At 41.1% G+C, this 16239-nt stretch overlaps 1 protein-coding gene across 4 annotated transcripts in view; it reads left to right on the top strand.

The window, feature by feature from the left end:
- The window catches only part of MIPOL1 (mirror-image polydactyly 1), a 182224-nt gene extending 166449 nt beyond the window's left edge, over positions 1-15775 (top strand). For all 4 annotated transcript variants that reach the window (XM_033143194.1, XM_033143178.1, XM_033143187.1 and 1 more), the window contains one exon: positions 14688-15775. In XM_033143194.1, coding sequence (XP_032999085.1) covers positions 14688-14754 — 67 coding nt within the window. In that variant the 3' untranslated portion in view covers positions 14755-15775. The remainder of the gene's footprint in view (positions 1-14687) is intronic.
- The last annotated feature ends 464 nt before the right edge of the window (positions 15776-16239 follow it).

Genomic DNA, 16239 nt, shown 5'->3' with positions numbered 1-16239 from the left:
TCAATTATTCTACAAGTCAGTATGCAATTTAAACATAGTTCAAGATGGTGGTTACACAGTTCAGAGCTCTCAACATCTATAACACACATCCCTTTTGCTCTCCTTTTGAAGAGCAGGGCAGACATAGTCATTAGTGCAATTCTCATCCCAAGCAGCAGGACTGGGCAAGCAAGTGGGCACTCCTGCAAGCAGGTGGGGTCTACTTGCACTAACACATTTGATTGTGTGTCCAGGAAGTCAGAGACAGACTCTGCTTTGCCGCTTCACTGTCTGTCTCAGGTTCACCTGCCAGCTCGTCCTCTGGGGTGTCCAGCACGAACACAAAGGAGGCACCACCCAATTTGGACCCTCCGTGTCCAACGTTTCAGCAGCCTCATCTCATTCCACTTCCCCCTCCAACCTGCCGAGAGGTCTCCACATGGCCCATAATGAATGCAATGATAAATCCATTTCCCTTCACGGAATGTGAAAGCACATATCAGGTTTCCAGACCATCAGGTCCCTAAGGGCTTCCACACACAACTCAGATTGTTGGTTTTGACCTGTAAAGCCTTTGCTTGAGGCATTAAAGTTCTGTTGTTGTTGTTGTTCAGTCGTGTCCGACTCTTCGTGACCCCATGGACCAGAGCACGCCAGGCACCCCTATCCTCCACTCCCTCCCGCAGTTTGGCCAAACTTACGCTAGTCGCTTCGAGAACACTGTCCAACCATCTCATCCTCTGCCGTCCCCTTCTCCTTGTGCCCTCCATCTTTCCCAATATCAGGGTCTTTTCCAGGAAGTCTTCTCTTCTCATGAGGTGGCCAAAGTACTGGAGCCTCAGCTTCAGGATCTGTCTTTCCAGTGAGCACTCAGGGCTGATTTCTTTAAGAATGGATAAGGATGATTTCTTTAAGTTCTGTTACTTTGGCGCAACCTGAACATCAGGTAGAAGCAGTTCAACCCCCTCTTTGAGCTGGTCTGGTGCCAGTGGAACTATTGAGATCCAGCATTTGTCATGTTTTATCTGCTTTGAGTTAGACATTTCGTGTCATTTCAATGCATTGTTATTTGTTCCAAACCTTTTGAGATGAGGCAATCCAGAAAAGCAAGGAAGGAAGCCAGTGGGCACCTTCTTAATTTGTCCAACAATGCTTCCAGGTTCATACAGAGCCACCTACTGTGCGGCTAGTTCATGAACTCTGCCTGAGCAATGCAATCAAAATATTACTTTCTGAAAAAGTATACAGTATGGATTTTCCAGCTTATGTGAAAGTTGAAAAGACAAAGCAGGTATTCTCTCATTATTTCCTCAAACAGTTCTTTCAGCTGTTGTACGTACCTGAAGAGGTCAAGAAAGAGTGATCCTTCCAGATGTAGTAATTAATCACGTTACCGGCTGAAAATATCAAATCAGGATCCTTGATTATGACGGATCATCACACTATATCCTGATGAAAATGCACAGATGGGAACGGAAGTGAGGATTAAATCAAGCTATTCTGGGCAACCTTCATAATGGCATATCCTAACTTCCTAAGCCCTAGTGCTGGTTATCTAAATATTATTCCAATGTGTTTTTGTAGCCATTATGTAAGTCACGCATCACAATAATGATTCTTTCTCCATTGTTAATTGATGATGTTGTGGTGTGGCACAATGTGCTTAAAATCATTTTGATATCATGAAATCCATCAAAACAGAATTGATTGAATGGGAATTACACTATATCAGGTTCATACCTCTGGTCCTAATTAAACTAGTGAATAGAAATTGCTGGATTTTTATGATGTGCAATAGTCATAGCATTTACATAGTGTATTTCAAGTGTTCCAAACAGTTTATATAGTCTATTCCAGCCTTCCCTAAGCTGGTGCCATCCATATGTTGTTGAAAAACAAATCCTAACACCCCTGGCCACTGACCATGCTGGCTGGGGATGATGGGAGCTGTAGTCCCAAACATCTGGAGGGCACCAGGTATGGGAAAGTATGCTGTATTCTTTTTCACCTCTACAATTCATCTAGTGCCTCCTAATCTATTGAAATGAAATGAAATAAAGTCAAGGTATGAGCTATGCCTGGTTAAGTACAAATCAAGGCATTTTCTAAAAATCCCCTTGTATATAATATTCTATTTACTACTGAAAAAGACTTGTGGTATATGTATAACATGCATTGGAAACACTAAATAAAATAAAGAAACAAAGAAATTGCTCTCTGGGTAAGAAAAGAAAAATCGGGAAGGCAGGATTTGTTCTCTCTTATGATCACCACTACCCTAATAGAATATGAATGCACACAATGTAGAACAGCAACTAACAACTAGGAAAGTCTTTATTTATAGATCCAACTGTGAAGTTACAAATTAAAGTCAGCTTTGGCTCATCTAGGACCTTTACTATGGTCATAGAGATAGTATCAGGCAAAGTGGATGCTGTTCTGTACTCTTAAACAGAATATAAAAGCAAATGTAACATATAGGACGTTCTATTACTGAGATGTTTAACAAAGCTTCAAGCCAATGTGAGGCACACATCCTCTCTGGCCAGGCTAGGGGAGGGAAGTCACTCTGGAAGTATTTGTTGACTCGTGTGACAACCAAGAAGGTTGGTGCAGATACAAAACTCTACTGAGCCAAAGCTCTCTGTTTAATTGGGAAGGAGTGGATATCTGAACTATTTATTGAGAAGCCAGTTGTATTCAATTGTACGGAGAAGGAAATCTACATAGCCTTTTTTCTAATGTAAATAGGTTTTTGTAAGGATGTTATGAGAACCTGGTGGACATGTTATGAGCACCCAATTCTTTCTGGTTATGAAGAGCTTGGTACTAGAGCTACTCCTCACTGACTCCAGTTTCTGTTTCCATCTCTGAGAAAATGAAATATTGATGTCTGCTGAGAAAGACTTGAAAATGTGTGGACAGGTTGGTTGGTGGTAATGAGGACAGTGGTGAAGTGATGGAGCTTAAGTAAGTTGTGCCTGCCTAGTGATTCATAAAAGAAGAATAACTTGTGCAAAATATAAACCTTTTCTGCATGTGCTCAATCTACATAACATTTTGGAGTCATAGAACTGGCTTTTCTTAATATGGAATCACCAATGTAAGTAACAGATGAAAGTAAACTATTGTAATCTGAAGGCTCTATAGAGTCCTCTGCATGCATAACTTAATCACATGCAGGGACAATCCCACAGTGTGCAAACTGTATCTTTTCTTACAGTAGAGCATGGGTGTTCATACAGCTGGGATCTTTAACTTACCGGTACTTGTTTGTCACTTACCGGTATGTGCAGCTAACATCCCTTAGATAATGTTCACTACTGCATTTCATGAAAATGTAGGCATCACTTGAACATCTTCCCCCTGCCAAACAATAAACTGTATTCTATGAAAATCAAATGTTTTCCAAGTCAACGTGATCACAACATCCAATTTTTGACCCAAGTGTTCATTTACAGTTTGCTTATAACAGCTTCAGAGAGATGGAAGTTTGTACATTGATTTATCAATGGCCAAATATACCAAGCATACTCAGTAAACTGGAAAGGCTAGGTTAAGGCTGCTGCTGTATAACATCAGCTTGTTGTGGAATATTTCAGAGCAAACCCAGATGTTGGCATAGTGAAGTTAAATAATGTAAGCCACCAACCCAGCAGAAACTACCATTCAGCAAGACCCACGACACAAAACAAATTAGATCTCAGAGTTGTATGCTTTGTCCAAAACTAAGAAGGATGTTTACTTAGTGTTTTAAAATCCATAATAACTGCTCGATAACTGCAAACTATTAAATTACCTTTTTGAAAACAGTGTTTGCTAATTTGAATAACTGCTATAACTCACTTTTATATTATAAAAGAGGCAAGCATCCTGGCCAATTACCGGTATTGTTTGCTAAAAATTACTTCTTCCCAAATATAATAAATGGATAGTGTTTTAGATTTCAAAATGGTTTTTTTTTTCATGTTGTAAAAATCATTATCAGCCAGTGCTAAAACTTGGCTGAACAAATAAAACATAACTGCTAAAAATGTTTGAAAAAATATGCAAGGCCACCTTGAATAGATAACAAAAAGATATTTGTTGTTCAGTCGTGTCCGACTCTTCGTGACCCCATGGACCAGAGCAGGCCAGGCACGCCTATCCTTCACTGCCTCCTGCAGTTTGGCCAAACTCATGTTAGTAGCTTCGAGAACACTGTCCAACCATCTCATCCTCTGTCGTCCCCTTCTCCTTGTGCCCTCCATCTTTCCCAACATCAGGGTCTTTTCCAGGGAGTCTTCTCTTCTCATGAGGTGGCCAAAGTACTGGAGCCTCAACTTCAGGATCTGTCCTTCTAGTGAGCGCTCAGGGCTGATTTCTTTAAGGATGGATGGGTTTGATCTTCTTGCAGTCCATGGGACTCTCAAGAGTCTCCTCCAGCACCATAATTCAAAAGCATCAATTCTTCGGCGATCAGATATATCAAGTCTTTAAAATGTATTTCTGTTAATTCTGGAGTTCTGCCAGATGCCTTACCTGAGTCATCGGTTAGAAGCACCTCTGATGGTTTCAGGTGAAATATGTCCACATAAAAATTTACTGTTGTTTTTCACAATCTCACCAACCACTTAAATTCCTGCTGCATAAAAGTTGCTGAGCAGTCCTGTTTATATCCATTGATAAAGATGGTGCATATAACTTAAGCTTCAAATTGTATATTCCTCTCTTTCTTTTACCAGATAAAAGTTTATCAGAGTTTTAAATCCTTCCCAGTTTTGAAGGGTTTTAGTCTAATTTTAAGAAAATGCAGTATTCTTTAGGAGAAAACATAATAAAGTACTGGCCATCTTGCCAAAATTTTGAGCTGATTTTTATATTTGTAAATTGTCTTCACCAACTGACAGTGGCACCTACGTGTGGCTTGAAGCAAAGGGCTCACTGAGGTTGTCCTTCAGCCTCTGATAAGTCTTATTCCCAACCACCACACACACAAAAACACAGACAATCATTGAAAAAGTAATAATGAGAATAATGCTTCTGGTGTCCATTATAGTTCTTTTGGGCACTTCCAGATGTCACTCTGATTAGTGGTGTGAGATTGTTCTGTTCTCTTGTAAGGCAATGTGATTGCTTGCAAGGGGGTGGGGGGAATAGTTTCCTGTCATAAGGATGATGAGAGAAAATAAAAATTAAAAGGACACAGTGCCAGAAGATTTGTTGCAAAGTTTGCCAAATATGCAATACAGAATGATGGAGAAGGAACAGTTTGTGTAGGTTATACTGTCCAGAGGATGCTTAATGGAGGACACTTGGTATTTTAAACCAGGACGATAAACAATTAGACAGCACACACAAGGGAGCGGCAAGCATTTAAGTCATCATGGAATGCTTGTTTAGAACACACAGAACTTGGAATATGATGCTCTGAAACTTAACACCATTAATTTTAACAGGTCATGGGCTCTGCCCAGACACTGAGGTCCAGCGCTGAGGGCCTCCTGGCGGTTTCCTCACTGCGAGAAGCAAAGCTACAGGGAACCAGGCAGGGGGCCTTCTCGGTAGTGGCGCCCACCCTGTGGAACGCCCTCCCATCACAGGTCAAGGGAATAAACAACTACCTGACATTCAAAAGACATCTGAAGGCTGCCCTGTTTAAGGAAGCTTTTAATACTTTTTAATGTATTTTAATCTTTGTTGGAAGCTGCCTGGAGTGGCTGGGAAAACCCAGCCAGATGGGTGGGGTACAAATAAATTATTATTATTATTATTATTATTATTATACCAACAATTACAAAAACCCATAGGCAGCCAATCTGGGGCTCTCCGGATGCTATTGGATGCCAGCTTTCAATTGTCCTAGCCTGCATAGCCAATGGACAAGGATGGTGGGAGTTGTAGTCCAGCTCCCATGCTTGTTACCCCTGCTTATAACCACGCCTCACTGGATATTGATTGGTGGGAAAGACATTTATGAAGAAGAACAATGGGTGATCCAGCACTGGAGGGAGGGAGCACATTTTGTCCAATTCATTTTCTGCCCTTAAGGATATATTTAAACCAACTTTTCAAAATATTGGGGCAGAAAGTCACTCTGAAAGATGAGATCACTTGTTCACTTTTCAAGCCAGCTTTGAAACCTACTTTTCTCCCATAAAAAGTAGTGAAATTGACAAGACTCATTCGCAGTGCCAAGTAGTATCAATACAGATAGTCCATAGTTCTGTCGCGTGGACTCAAACTGTCAACCTTCTGATCTTCTGTGAGGTTGCCAGGGTGTGCATGGCCTCCAAACAGAAACAAGTGTAAAGCAAACAATAAGAAAACTATCACAAAATACAGCTTCTGCTCATAATAAACAAGATGGATGATCTGTTACTCATAGGTAGGAACTGCTTTGGGCAAAGACAAATGACAGTGATGAGAAAGACCACTATGTGACTACGCCCACAGCTCTCCGCACAAAAAAACAATATTGACCATCTGAAGAACACCTCATAGCTTCAGCTAATTTTAGAGATAGTGATATTGCATGTTTTGATCACTCCTAGATATAATGTGGTGATTTTTTTTATGCATACCATGGACAGGAAGAAACTAGAGTTCAAAAAACCGTTTGCACTGTATTTGCTGTGCAACAATGATGAACGCTGCTAACAATCATATTTTGCAAAATAAATGTGCAACTCCCATTGGTAGTATTTCTGATATTACATGATCAGTGCATGAATGTGGTTGTGTAAAAACCCTCAAGAAGAATTACAGACCTAATGTAGTCCACTGGTGATGTAACTACAGTTCATATGAACCTAGGCTCACATGCATTAGCAAACAGTTTGCCCATGAAGCTGAGCTAACTTTCCTACAGGCAGCATTTGTACTGAAGTATTTATTAGTTTGAAGGGAGGTGAAATCACTGCTTCCTGAAGAATACTGGCAGCGCCCTGTCTTGGTCCCTTCAAAAAGTCATGAACTTCAGCTAGATTCACACTCCCCTAACTATTTGGCAATTTCCACTAAAGAGCAGTCATCCCCAGAGAAGAAGAGCATTCAGTGTTATACTCATATATAGCATAGAGGTTAGGGCCAAAACCTCATGTTGTCAATTTGGTGTCTAGACAGCAGCTTGGATATAAGGTACAGAAACCCAAATAGTAGTTCTTTTTGAACTTTTTGGGACCCGATTTCCAGAACAGTAGCTGCGTTAAGCAGCTGTACCAAAAACAACAAAGGTCGCATACACATTCCCTGTTTACTCTGCATCCTGTGCCCTCCCATTACTGGTGTGAGAAGCAATGTACACACAAAATAAGCCACAATCCTTTATTTATCCTGTTGCATCCTAGGAAATACTACGTTTTGATGTGTTTTCCCCCCACAAACCAGCTTTGATCCAGCAAAAAAAAACCAACAACAACAACAACGGCCTTGCTTCATTTTAAGCCAGCAGCATGTACACAACCAAAGCATCTCATTAGGGTTGACATATTTCAAAAAGTGAAAATCCAGACACAAAAGTAGTTGAGTTTTTTTGACAAAGTAGTTGAGCTTGCTTTTTTGTGTGTGTTGTGCCTTTCCCCCCCAAAAAATCTCAAAAATAATGACGTTTTTTGAGCTATTCAAAAAAAATCTAGAATTCCAACATGGGTTGCCATACGTCCAAGGACATTTCAGTGATTTCTGCCTGGACACTGCTTCTGACTGCAGTATTCTGGCTATGTCTAGGAAATTCCAGACATATGGCAACCCTAGTCTCATAGCACTGTAAATGACTAATAATGCTGCCATATTAAATTTGCTCAGTTGTTTTTCATTTGTAGTACACAGTCCTGATGTCTTCCTTTAAGGCTGCATATACATTGTGGTTCTATTGCACAGTCCCAGCAATCAAATTGGAATGTTTTGTTATAGGCAAAGTCCTGTTTCCTGCTCCTATTCTGAATAGTACATTCAGGTATTCGGTTCATTTGTTGTTGATTTTATATCCCACCTTTCACACCCTAGTGAAACTCACAAAGGTAATGATGAAAATGTTTGTTTACTTTTGAAACTTACCTCTCTCCTTTGTCTTAAGACCTCAGAGTGGAATCCAATAATAACATATAAAGCCGTCAACAAATATCAAAACACAACACAGTTCCACACATTTAGAAGCAATAATTTGTCACTGTTGCTGCACAGGCAAATTATTTGAGTTTTGAAAGCCTTGAAGAAAGAGTCAGGTGTCTAAAGGTCATTGCCACCATCATCTGTTTATTTGTATATCACTTTTCCACAAAATTGTGCCCATTGTGGATCACAACATATCAAATGAACAACATATTGCAAAAAAAATTTTAAAAAAATTCTGAATGGTTAGAAATAAGTATGAGGTCAGTAAGTAAACACAAAAGTAAACAAATCCACACAACATTGTTTCAAGACAATACAATACAAATAAGCTAACTTAATTTTAACAGCTTGAAACTAAACTGGAGAGAGAATAATGCCAAACACAAAGATAAAATGGAAGTTTAGAAAACTGAGGGTGGGGTTGTCACCATCCCAAAAAGGCATTCCACAGAAGAGCTCCACAGTTAACTTCCGTGCTTTGTGGGGTAGTAACACCTCTCCCTTGGGGCAGACCTCCTTCCAAGCTCTTCCTCACCTCACACCTGAGGTGGGAATAAAGATTGCCACTCCTCCTTCAAGCCCCACATACACTCCTGGTTTGATATTTTTTTCTCTCACCACCAAACATCTCTTCCAGCACTGTCCTCAAGACGCTTAGAAACCTGGTCCAGGCATCAGGTTGACAGCATTGATGCCAGCCAGAATGGGGGGCGGGGAGTGAGTTTCATAGCTGATGAAATTTTGAGGGCGTCCCTCCGTTTGGCAAGTCAAACCACCAGAACAGGGCCTCCCCAGCAGACTTCAAGTCATGGGCAGGGAGAGCCACAAGCCTTTGGGGGCTTTGTATTTCACAACCACAACCTTGAAGTGGGCTCCATAACCAGTGAAGTACTACTCTGAAGATGAGTGTAATATATCATAATAATGGCAGAATAACACAGACGAGTATCCACATACGCATTTGGGCTGCAAGTTACAATTGTGATGGAAATGTATTTGGTTTATATTCAGGGGAACATCTCTGATTATAAATATCTTCCAAACAGAGCTTGTTCATAAATTCTGGATATATGGAAGCCTAGAAAGTCTCTCGCAGTCACTACAGTGTGGTGTAGTGGTTAACAGTGGTATACTCGTAATCTCGGAACCGGGTTCGTGTCTCCGCTCCTCCACATGCAGCTGCTGGGTGACCTTGGGCTAGTCACATTTCTCTGAAGTCTCTCAGCCCCACTTACCTCACATAGTGTTTGTTGTGGGAGAGGAAGGGAAAGGAGAATGTTAGCCGCTTTGAGACTCCTTCAGGTAGTGAAAAGCGGGATATCAAATCCAAACTCTTCTTCTCTTCTACTCCATCTCTTTCTCTCTCCTGTCTTTTACATACATCTTCCCCAAACCTCCACATTGGCGTGTGTGCCAATATCTGCATCCTCCTTGATCAAGGTGGCTTCTTTCAGGCCCAGCACAACAAAGTGACAGGAAACCATGCAGACCCAAGTCCTGCTCAGCGGTGTAGCTTTGGGCAGGTCACCTTTCTTAGTGCTAATTTACCTTAAAGGGTTGTTGTCAGGATCTAATGCACAACTTAGCTCCTTTAGAGCAAAGTTATGATGAAAGCATAATAAATGCCTAAACAAAGTTGTTCCAAGTAAACGTATTTGGCATGATACTGCTTTATTGCACATTTTAACCACGGATTTGTGTACTTTAGTGGGGTTGTTTTTATTGTGTATTTTAATTATGGATGTTTATATTTTAATGGTTGTGTAAATTGGTGTTTATACTTTTATAAGCATTTTATGCTTAGAAGCCTATTTTGGAATTAAACGGTATGTAAATTAATAAACTATTAGAAATGAATAATGGTGATGCTGGCTGCCTAAATACTATTGTTCACTTTTTATAACCTTTTATGAGCACGGTCTTCTTTGACAATCACTTGTAACCAAGTAAGATTGTCTTCCATAAACACGGTTTACAGTGAGTCCGTAAGTGACTGTGGAGGCCAGTTCTGGATCCACACATCCTTCCACAGTGGGGACATAAGTTTCCAGGTGGGAGTTGATCATGGTGAGGGTTTGCCAAGTGTGCCTTCCTCTTAGCACGTTTCTCCCTTTCATCCTGAGTTCAAGTGTCTTCAAAACCCATGACACATTTGGTAAAGGCTGTTCTCCAATTGGAGTGCTCACAGGTCAGTGTTTCCAAGTTGTTAGTGTTTATACTACATTTTTTTAGCACAGTGAAGTCCCGGCTTCAGATCTTGCCTAAGCCATTAACTCACTTGGTGACCTTAAGTGATCCCAGCCCCAGCACAGCACCTTTGGGCAGCTGATAGGTACCAGGAACCTGATGGGGCCCACTGATGCCCTGTCGCTTACGATTCCAATGCCAGTTGACTTGAAGCTACCATTTTAATTTCCTAAAGTGCCCCCAGCACAGTAACGCTCCAGTGCATTGTGGGAAATTTTAATGGCAACTCCAAGCCACTCAGTGTTGGTGGCAGCACTGGCATCCACCACTGTCATTAGGCCGGATTATCCCTGGTGCAACTGAATCAATTGCACCAGGGCCAATACCTGCTAAGCAGTCCAGAGTCTGAGCTTCCATTTAAAGAATGGGTCTGCTGGAACAATGAGGATGATAACCTGTGCTCATTGGCTGGCCGGCCAATGTGACCTGTCTCCTGCTGTTGTGCAGTGCACTGGGCACTGTTTGCTGTGGAATTTGCTCTATATGTCGTGTGTGTGTGTGAAGAGAGAGAGAGAGAGCGCTTTTGGAAGAGCAGCCAAAATTTTATTTTGGCCAGTCCAGCCCAGTCTGGTTGTACTATCCCAAGTACTATTTTTGAATGAAAAGCACTTTATTAGATAAATACTTTTCAAGTGTAATTTGCTGCTTTTGAGATGTAGTTTCTGCTTTGGGTCCATTTCCTTCATACACAGAAAAAGCTTAATTCCTCTTGTTACCATTGATTAACCCTGCAATGTTTCCCCCCGGAATAAAACAAAGAGCAAAGTGGTCTTGCATTCCTGATGCGTGGTGTGGTCTACCTCATTTTGATGATAGCCGTCATCATTCATCTGAAGAGCCATAGCCATGATTGCTAAGCCTCATTATTTTCAATGAGGCCTGACAGTTTCAGAGTTAACCAGAAGACAGCAACTTTCATCCTATGGGTATTTCTTTTCAAGCATGGGTGACTCCTCATTGACTTGTCAATTGTGGTGTTCCCTGATGCTGGCTGGTCACATCTCCTTATATGTATGTACTCTTGAGGCTCATATGTAAGCCCTCCAGCCATTGTCCTTCCCATTCCCTTCCCATGCATGGTATTACTTTGCTGACAAATGCTGGTGGGCTTTCTTCTGTTGCTGAAGGAGAGAAAATGAAAACAAGACAAGAGCCACATTGAGGTGGAATGTGTTTTGCTATGGCTGCCCCCCAAGAACTGAGAGACTACACCAGTAGTATTACCTGTGGATGGGTGTACGCTAAGCTTGCTCCCCCTGAGGAATTCCATGACTTCCAAATATTTGCATCGTCTTCCATAATAAAATGTTTGCACACTAAGAAGTACCACAGTGTTTATAGCCTGTATCTCTCAAGTTTCATGCAGACAGGCTAGACTGGTACATTCCCAGCTTTTACATCTTAGGCAACGTTGAGCCCACACAGACATCTGAATTGTTAGGTTTTCTGTTTCATCGTGCCAAGTGATAAGAAAATAATTACATATCACTTACGAAATGGTGCAGAAGGAACTTGCTTTAGCTGGGGCAAAGGCTCTCCATTCAATTTCAGGCAGTTCTGCCATCGTGCTGCGGCCCCATACAATGCCACCCTCACTGTTCAGAGGGAACCTGATCCTCTAAAACAGAGGGTGTTTTTTTTGAGGGGGGTATAAATTGGAAGAGGAGAAGGGGGAAGAATGGTCACCTCCTGTTTGTGCAACCTTTGGATCCACCCTCCATAAGGGAGGACTAACATACTCGTATGGATTAAGCTTATCTGAATGTTGCAGCCCTCATTTTTTTTAAAAAAATGATTTTAAAGTTTCAAAAAGGTAACTTTGCAACCCTGTACACACACTTGAGGTTAAGCCCCATTGGAATTAGAGCAGGCATAGGCAAACTCGGCCCTCCAGATGTTTTGGGACTACAACTCCCATCATCCCTAGCTAACAGGACCAGTGGTCAGGGATGATCGGAACTGTAGTCTCAAAAAACATCTGAAAGGCCAAGTTTGCCTATGCCTGAATTAGAGGGTTTAAACTTTTTAGACACACACACAGAAGGGTTTTAGTTCAATGGGAAAGCATTCTGAGGTTCAGTGTTTGGAAGCTGCATGGGGAATTGCTCATCATCTGGGATCTGGCTTATTCCCAGTAGCCATGAGCACATCTGCATGTATGCAGCCTTCTGTTGCTCTCCTGGTTCACTTGACCTGCATAAATTTCTTCAGTATCACAGAGCATAGAAAAAGTAGTTAAACCTCTCTGTCACCAATTCCTGTTTCTTGCTGAAAGCCTTCTTGCCTACCACCACCACCCCCGCCACTCACCCTTCTCCCTTACCAATGTTTTTACATAGTGGGTGGATTCCTAATCTAGTTTCAGGGATGAAGTTTTCTGAATAGTGCAATAAAAAGCACAGTTGGAAGGAGCCTAGAATCTCCTGGAAAATGTGAGAGTTTCGATACCTAGCATGCACCTCTGTCAGTATCAGATACTTCTGCTTGGATCACTAAAACCAAAGCAGCTATCTTTGTAGAGTTTGCAGTTATCTGCTATAAACTTTTCTCTCTCTCTCTCTCTCTCTCTCTCTCTCTCTCTCTCTCTCATGAGAACAAATTCATTTGCACTTAACATTCTTCACATATGATGGAACATGATTTCCTTCTTGTATAACTATGTTGATGTTTTTAGCTTTATTGAGGGCAATTTATTGAAATTCCCAATGGCAAAAAGTACTGTATATTTAATATCCTAGTGTTGGATTTGCTCCCCTCCTCTCAATATTTGTTTTTATGCCATGTGTTGCAGCCGCGGGGGGTGGGAGTGGGCGGAGAACCTTCAAAAAAAGTTTGATACATTAACAAAGGAAATTGCTAGAATATATTGTTAATAGAATGTTGGTGGATTGAGGGATTAGAATTGTCTGGCACCCATCTTAACACCCCATGCCTTGATTAAATTCTAACACTTGCTGGATCCAGTGATTAAAGGGGTCTGGCACCCACATATTCAACAATATTGTATAAAATTAGTTTTCAATTATTGCTCTTTTTTCTGTGTTCTTGGTGGTAGCTGTAAGGCACCTTGAGTCCCTGCCAGGGATAAAGATGGAATATAAATATTCTTATAACAATAGTAATAATCCTAATCGCAAATAAATGACACCAAAGGGACACACCTTCCAACCACACTGTTTTACGTTAACTGATCTTTAAAATGTTAAAATCATGTTTAAAGACCTGGATGGAGAAATGTCTTTATTGTTTTAATGTTAGGCACCAGGTGAGTCTTTCTAGGGAGCCTATTCCATAGCTGGTGTTTTAATAACATGATGATGATGATGATGATGATGATGATGATGATTGTTGTTGTTGTTGTTGTTGTTGTTGTTTATATCCCGCCCTCCCTGGCCAAAACCGGGCTCAGAGCGGCTAACATCAAATGTATAACACATTAACATAAAACCAGGCAATCAGTTAAAATACATCCTAAAATCAGATCAGGATCAGAATAAAATCCAATCAGATGGCAACCCGCAGATTAGGGTTGGGGACCTTAAATGCTCACCAGGCCCAACGGTTTGTGCTGAACTTATATGAGCCTGTGAGAAAAATTGGGAGGCCACTTTCATGCAAGTTCTTATGAAAGGGGAGGGGGAGTCAGACTGAACCCTGACCAAAGGCCTGGGGAGGTGGATGAACTGGGCAGCCAGAAAACTAGGTGGGTATTTTAGGGAATCATGGTAGAAGGAAGAAGGGATGGGAGGAAAAAGGAGGAGGCCTGATTCACCAACAAAGGGCTCCCACCTTCCCTATCCCACCATCTCACTAGTTTCTCCAATTCTGCAAATGATATTTTACATTATCATGTATAGGGACATTTAAATATGCAGCACACATTCAACTAAAGCTTGTTGGTGGCTGAGGTAGAAACAAGGGCAGAGATATTTAAAATGACAAAAGAGAATTGGATGTTCCATGTAACAAGAGCAACAGACACCAAAGCAGGGTTCCCCCCTGCCCCCCCCCAGACACAAACCAAATTTGCTGCTTGTGTGAAGGCATCTCTGCAAGAAGCTTCACACACAAGCAGTCGGCAGTACTGTGCAAACTTGAGAGATGCGGAGTTCTCAGATATTGTGTTTACTACGAAGTGGGAGATGAGTTAACACGCTCTTCTGACTGGGACGTGGCTGGGCTGTAGGTTAAAAGTTCCTCACAAATTGTCTGCATTCTGCCTTGGGAGCCTGTCTCTGTTACAGTAATGCTTTGTTTCCTAGCATGACCACCCCTGGGACTTATTGGTCCAGAGCAAACACTGTCTCTTTCAGCCAGGACATTCCTAATATTAGTTTCCTTTTCTTCACTCGCCTCCCCCATTCCAGGTTGCAAAGGCTGGTGGACGTCCTAAGGAAGAAGATTGGCGCAGGGACCATTAGGACGGTGATCTGATAGAAAACTTCAGTCTGGGGAAGCATTCACATCTGGTGACCAGGCTGCTTCATTCAGAGCTGTGTAAACATTAAAGCCTTAACTTAGCAAACAGTTGTTAGAAGTGGGACACTCCAACGACATTCCAAGCCGAGATAAAATCAAATCATAAATGTTTAACCACTTGGCTGCTGAGTTCTGTGATTTGTCCAAAGGTATCCCAACGAACATTTATTTACTTTCATAGCAGATCTGTTTTGGTAGGGTTAGCAAGCCTTTGGGAAAGTTTGTGTGTTGCATACACACACACACACACACACATACTATGGGCAATTGTTTCTTTACCAAGTGTAGCCTGCTTAGTCAGGTCTTACGCTTTCTGCCTAATATAAGATGCAAAACCTTGCAGATTATTGTTGAACTCTAAATCCACTGGGTTGAATACAAATATTGAAATTATCCAATAATGCTAGAATTCAAGATGTATGTAAATGATAGAAGCTCAGAATAAAAATATACATCTAATATCTTGTAAAATGTTGCATTTTCTCTTCAAGAACAATGTTCATTTTCTGCCAACACTGTATAGGTTAATGAGAATTGTCCCTGTGCAGACACACTGAAGGGTAGGCATACAGACCATTTTCAGGAAAAATTAAAACATATATCAAGTAGTAGTAGATATATCCTGATAACGTAGCAAATTCTTTATGTTCACATCTTCATTGTTCAGTACTGTATGTGATTTCTTTGGAGATTCCCAGTCTCATGTTGTACAGAAGCATAGAAGATTCATTATGTCTCATTTAAAGCAGTCCTTGTTGTTATGAACCTTCTCAAATAAAAGCAAACAAACTGGCAATATGATTAACCTCCCGCAAGAAATGTACACCCGTGTCAGTTTCCTATCATTTAGAATTGCCCAGGCAATCTCTTTCTCCTGCTTTCCTTGATTATTGTTTTACAGATTCAGTGAAAAAGATTATAATGGAAAAAATGAAGGATTGAAGGAAATAAATACCATATGATGCATTTGCTGTGAGTCAATGATTCCTGTTCTGTTTCATTCTCGTTAACTTGGTTTATCCACCATTGCATCTCATTCTCTGTGCACTTGCACATGTGTGCACACACTAAAACTGAGCTACAGGAGTGAGTAACCCATATGTGTATGTGTACATCCATATTTCTCTGTCCATTTCATACATCCGAAGAAGTGGGCATTGCTCCTTGAAAATACAGTACAGCATTTGTTCCTTAACATGTCTCAGGATTTTTGATCTTTTTAATACTATAAATGTACATGGCTATTCTTGGCATAGTACAGAGTAACATGGCTGCTCTTGAAGGAAAAATGGGTGGGGGGGGGATCTATTGATGATTCCAAGATTACAAACCTTGCTGCAAAGTTCATCCTCCAGATTCTAATGTCCTTCATACACGTTAGTTGCTTATGGTCTGCAAACTCCTTTCCTCTCAAAAAGGTGATCATGAGCAGATGTCAGA

The sequence above is a fragment of the Lacerta agilis genome, chromosome 1 (assembly GCF_009819535.1).
Source record: "Lacerta agilis isolate rLacAgi1 chromosome 1, rLacAgi1.pri, whole genome shotgun sequence".
In the NCBI taxonomy this organism is placed as follows: domain Eukaryota; kingdom Metazoa; phylum Chordata; class Lepidosauria; order Squamata; family Lacertidae; genus Lacerta; species Lacerta agilis.
The sequence above is the reverse complement of the archived record's forward strand: the minus strand, read 5'-3'. Positions and strand labels throughout refer to the sequence as shown.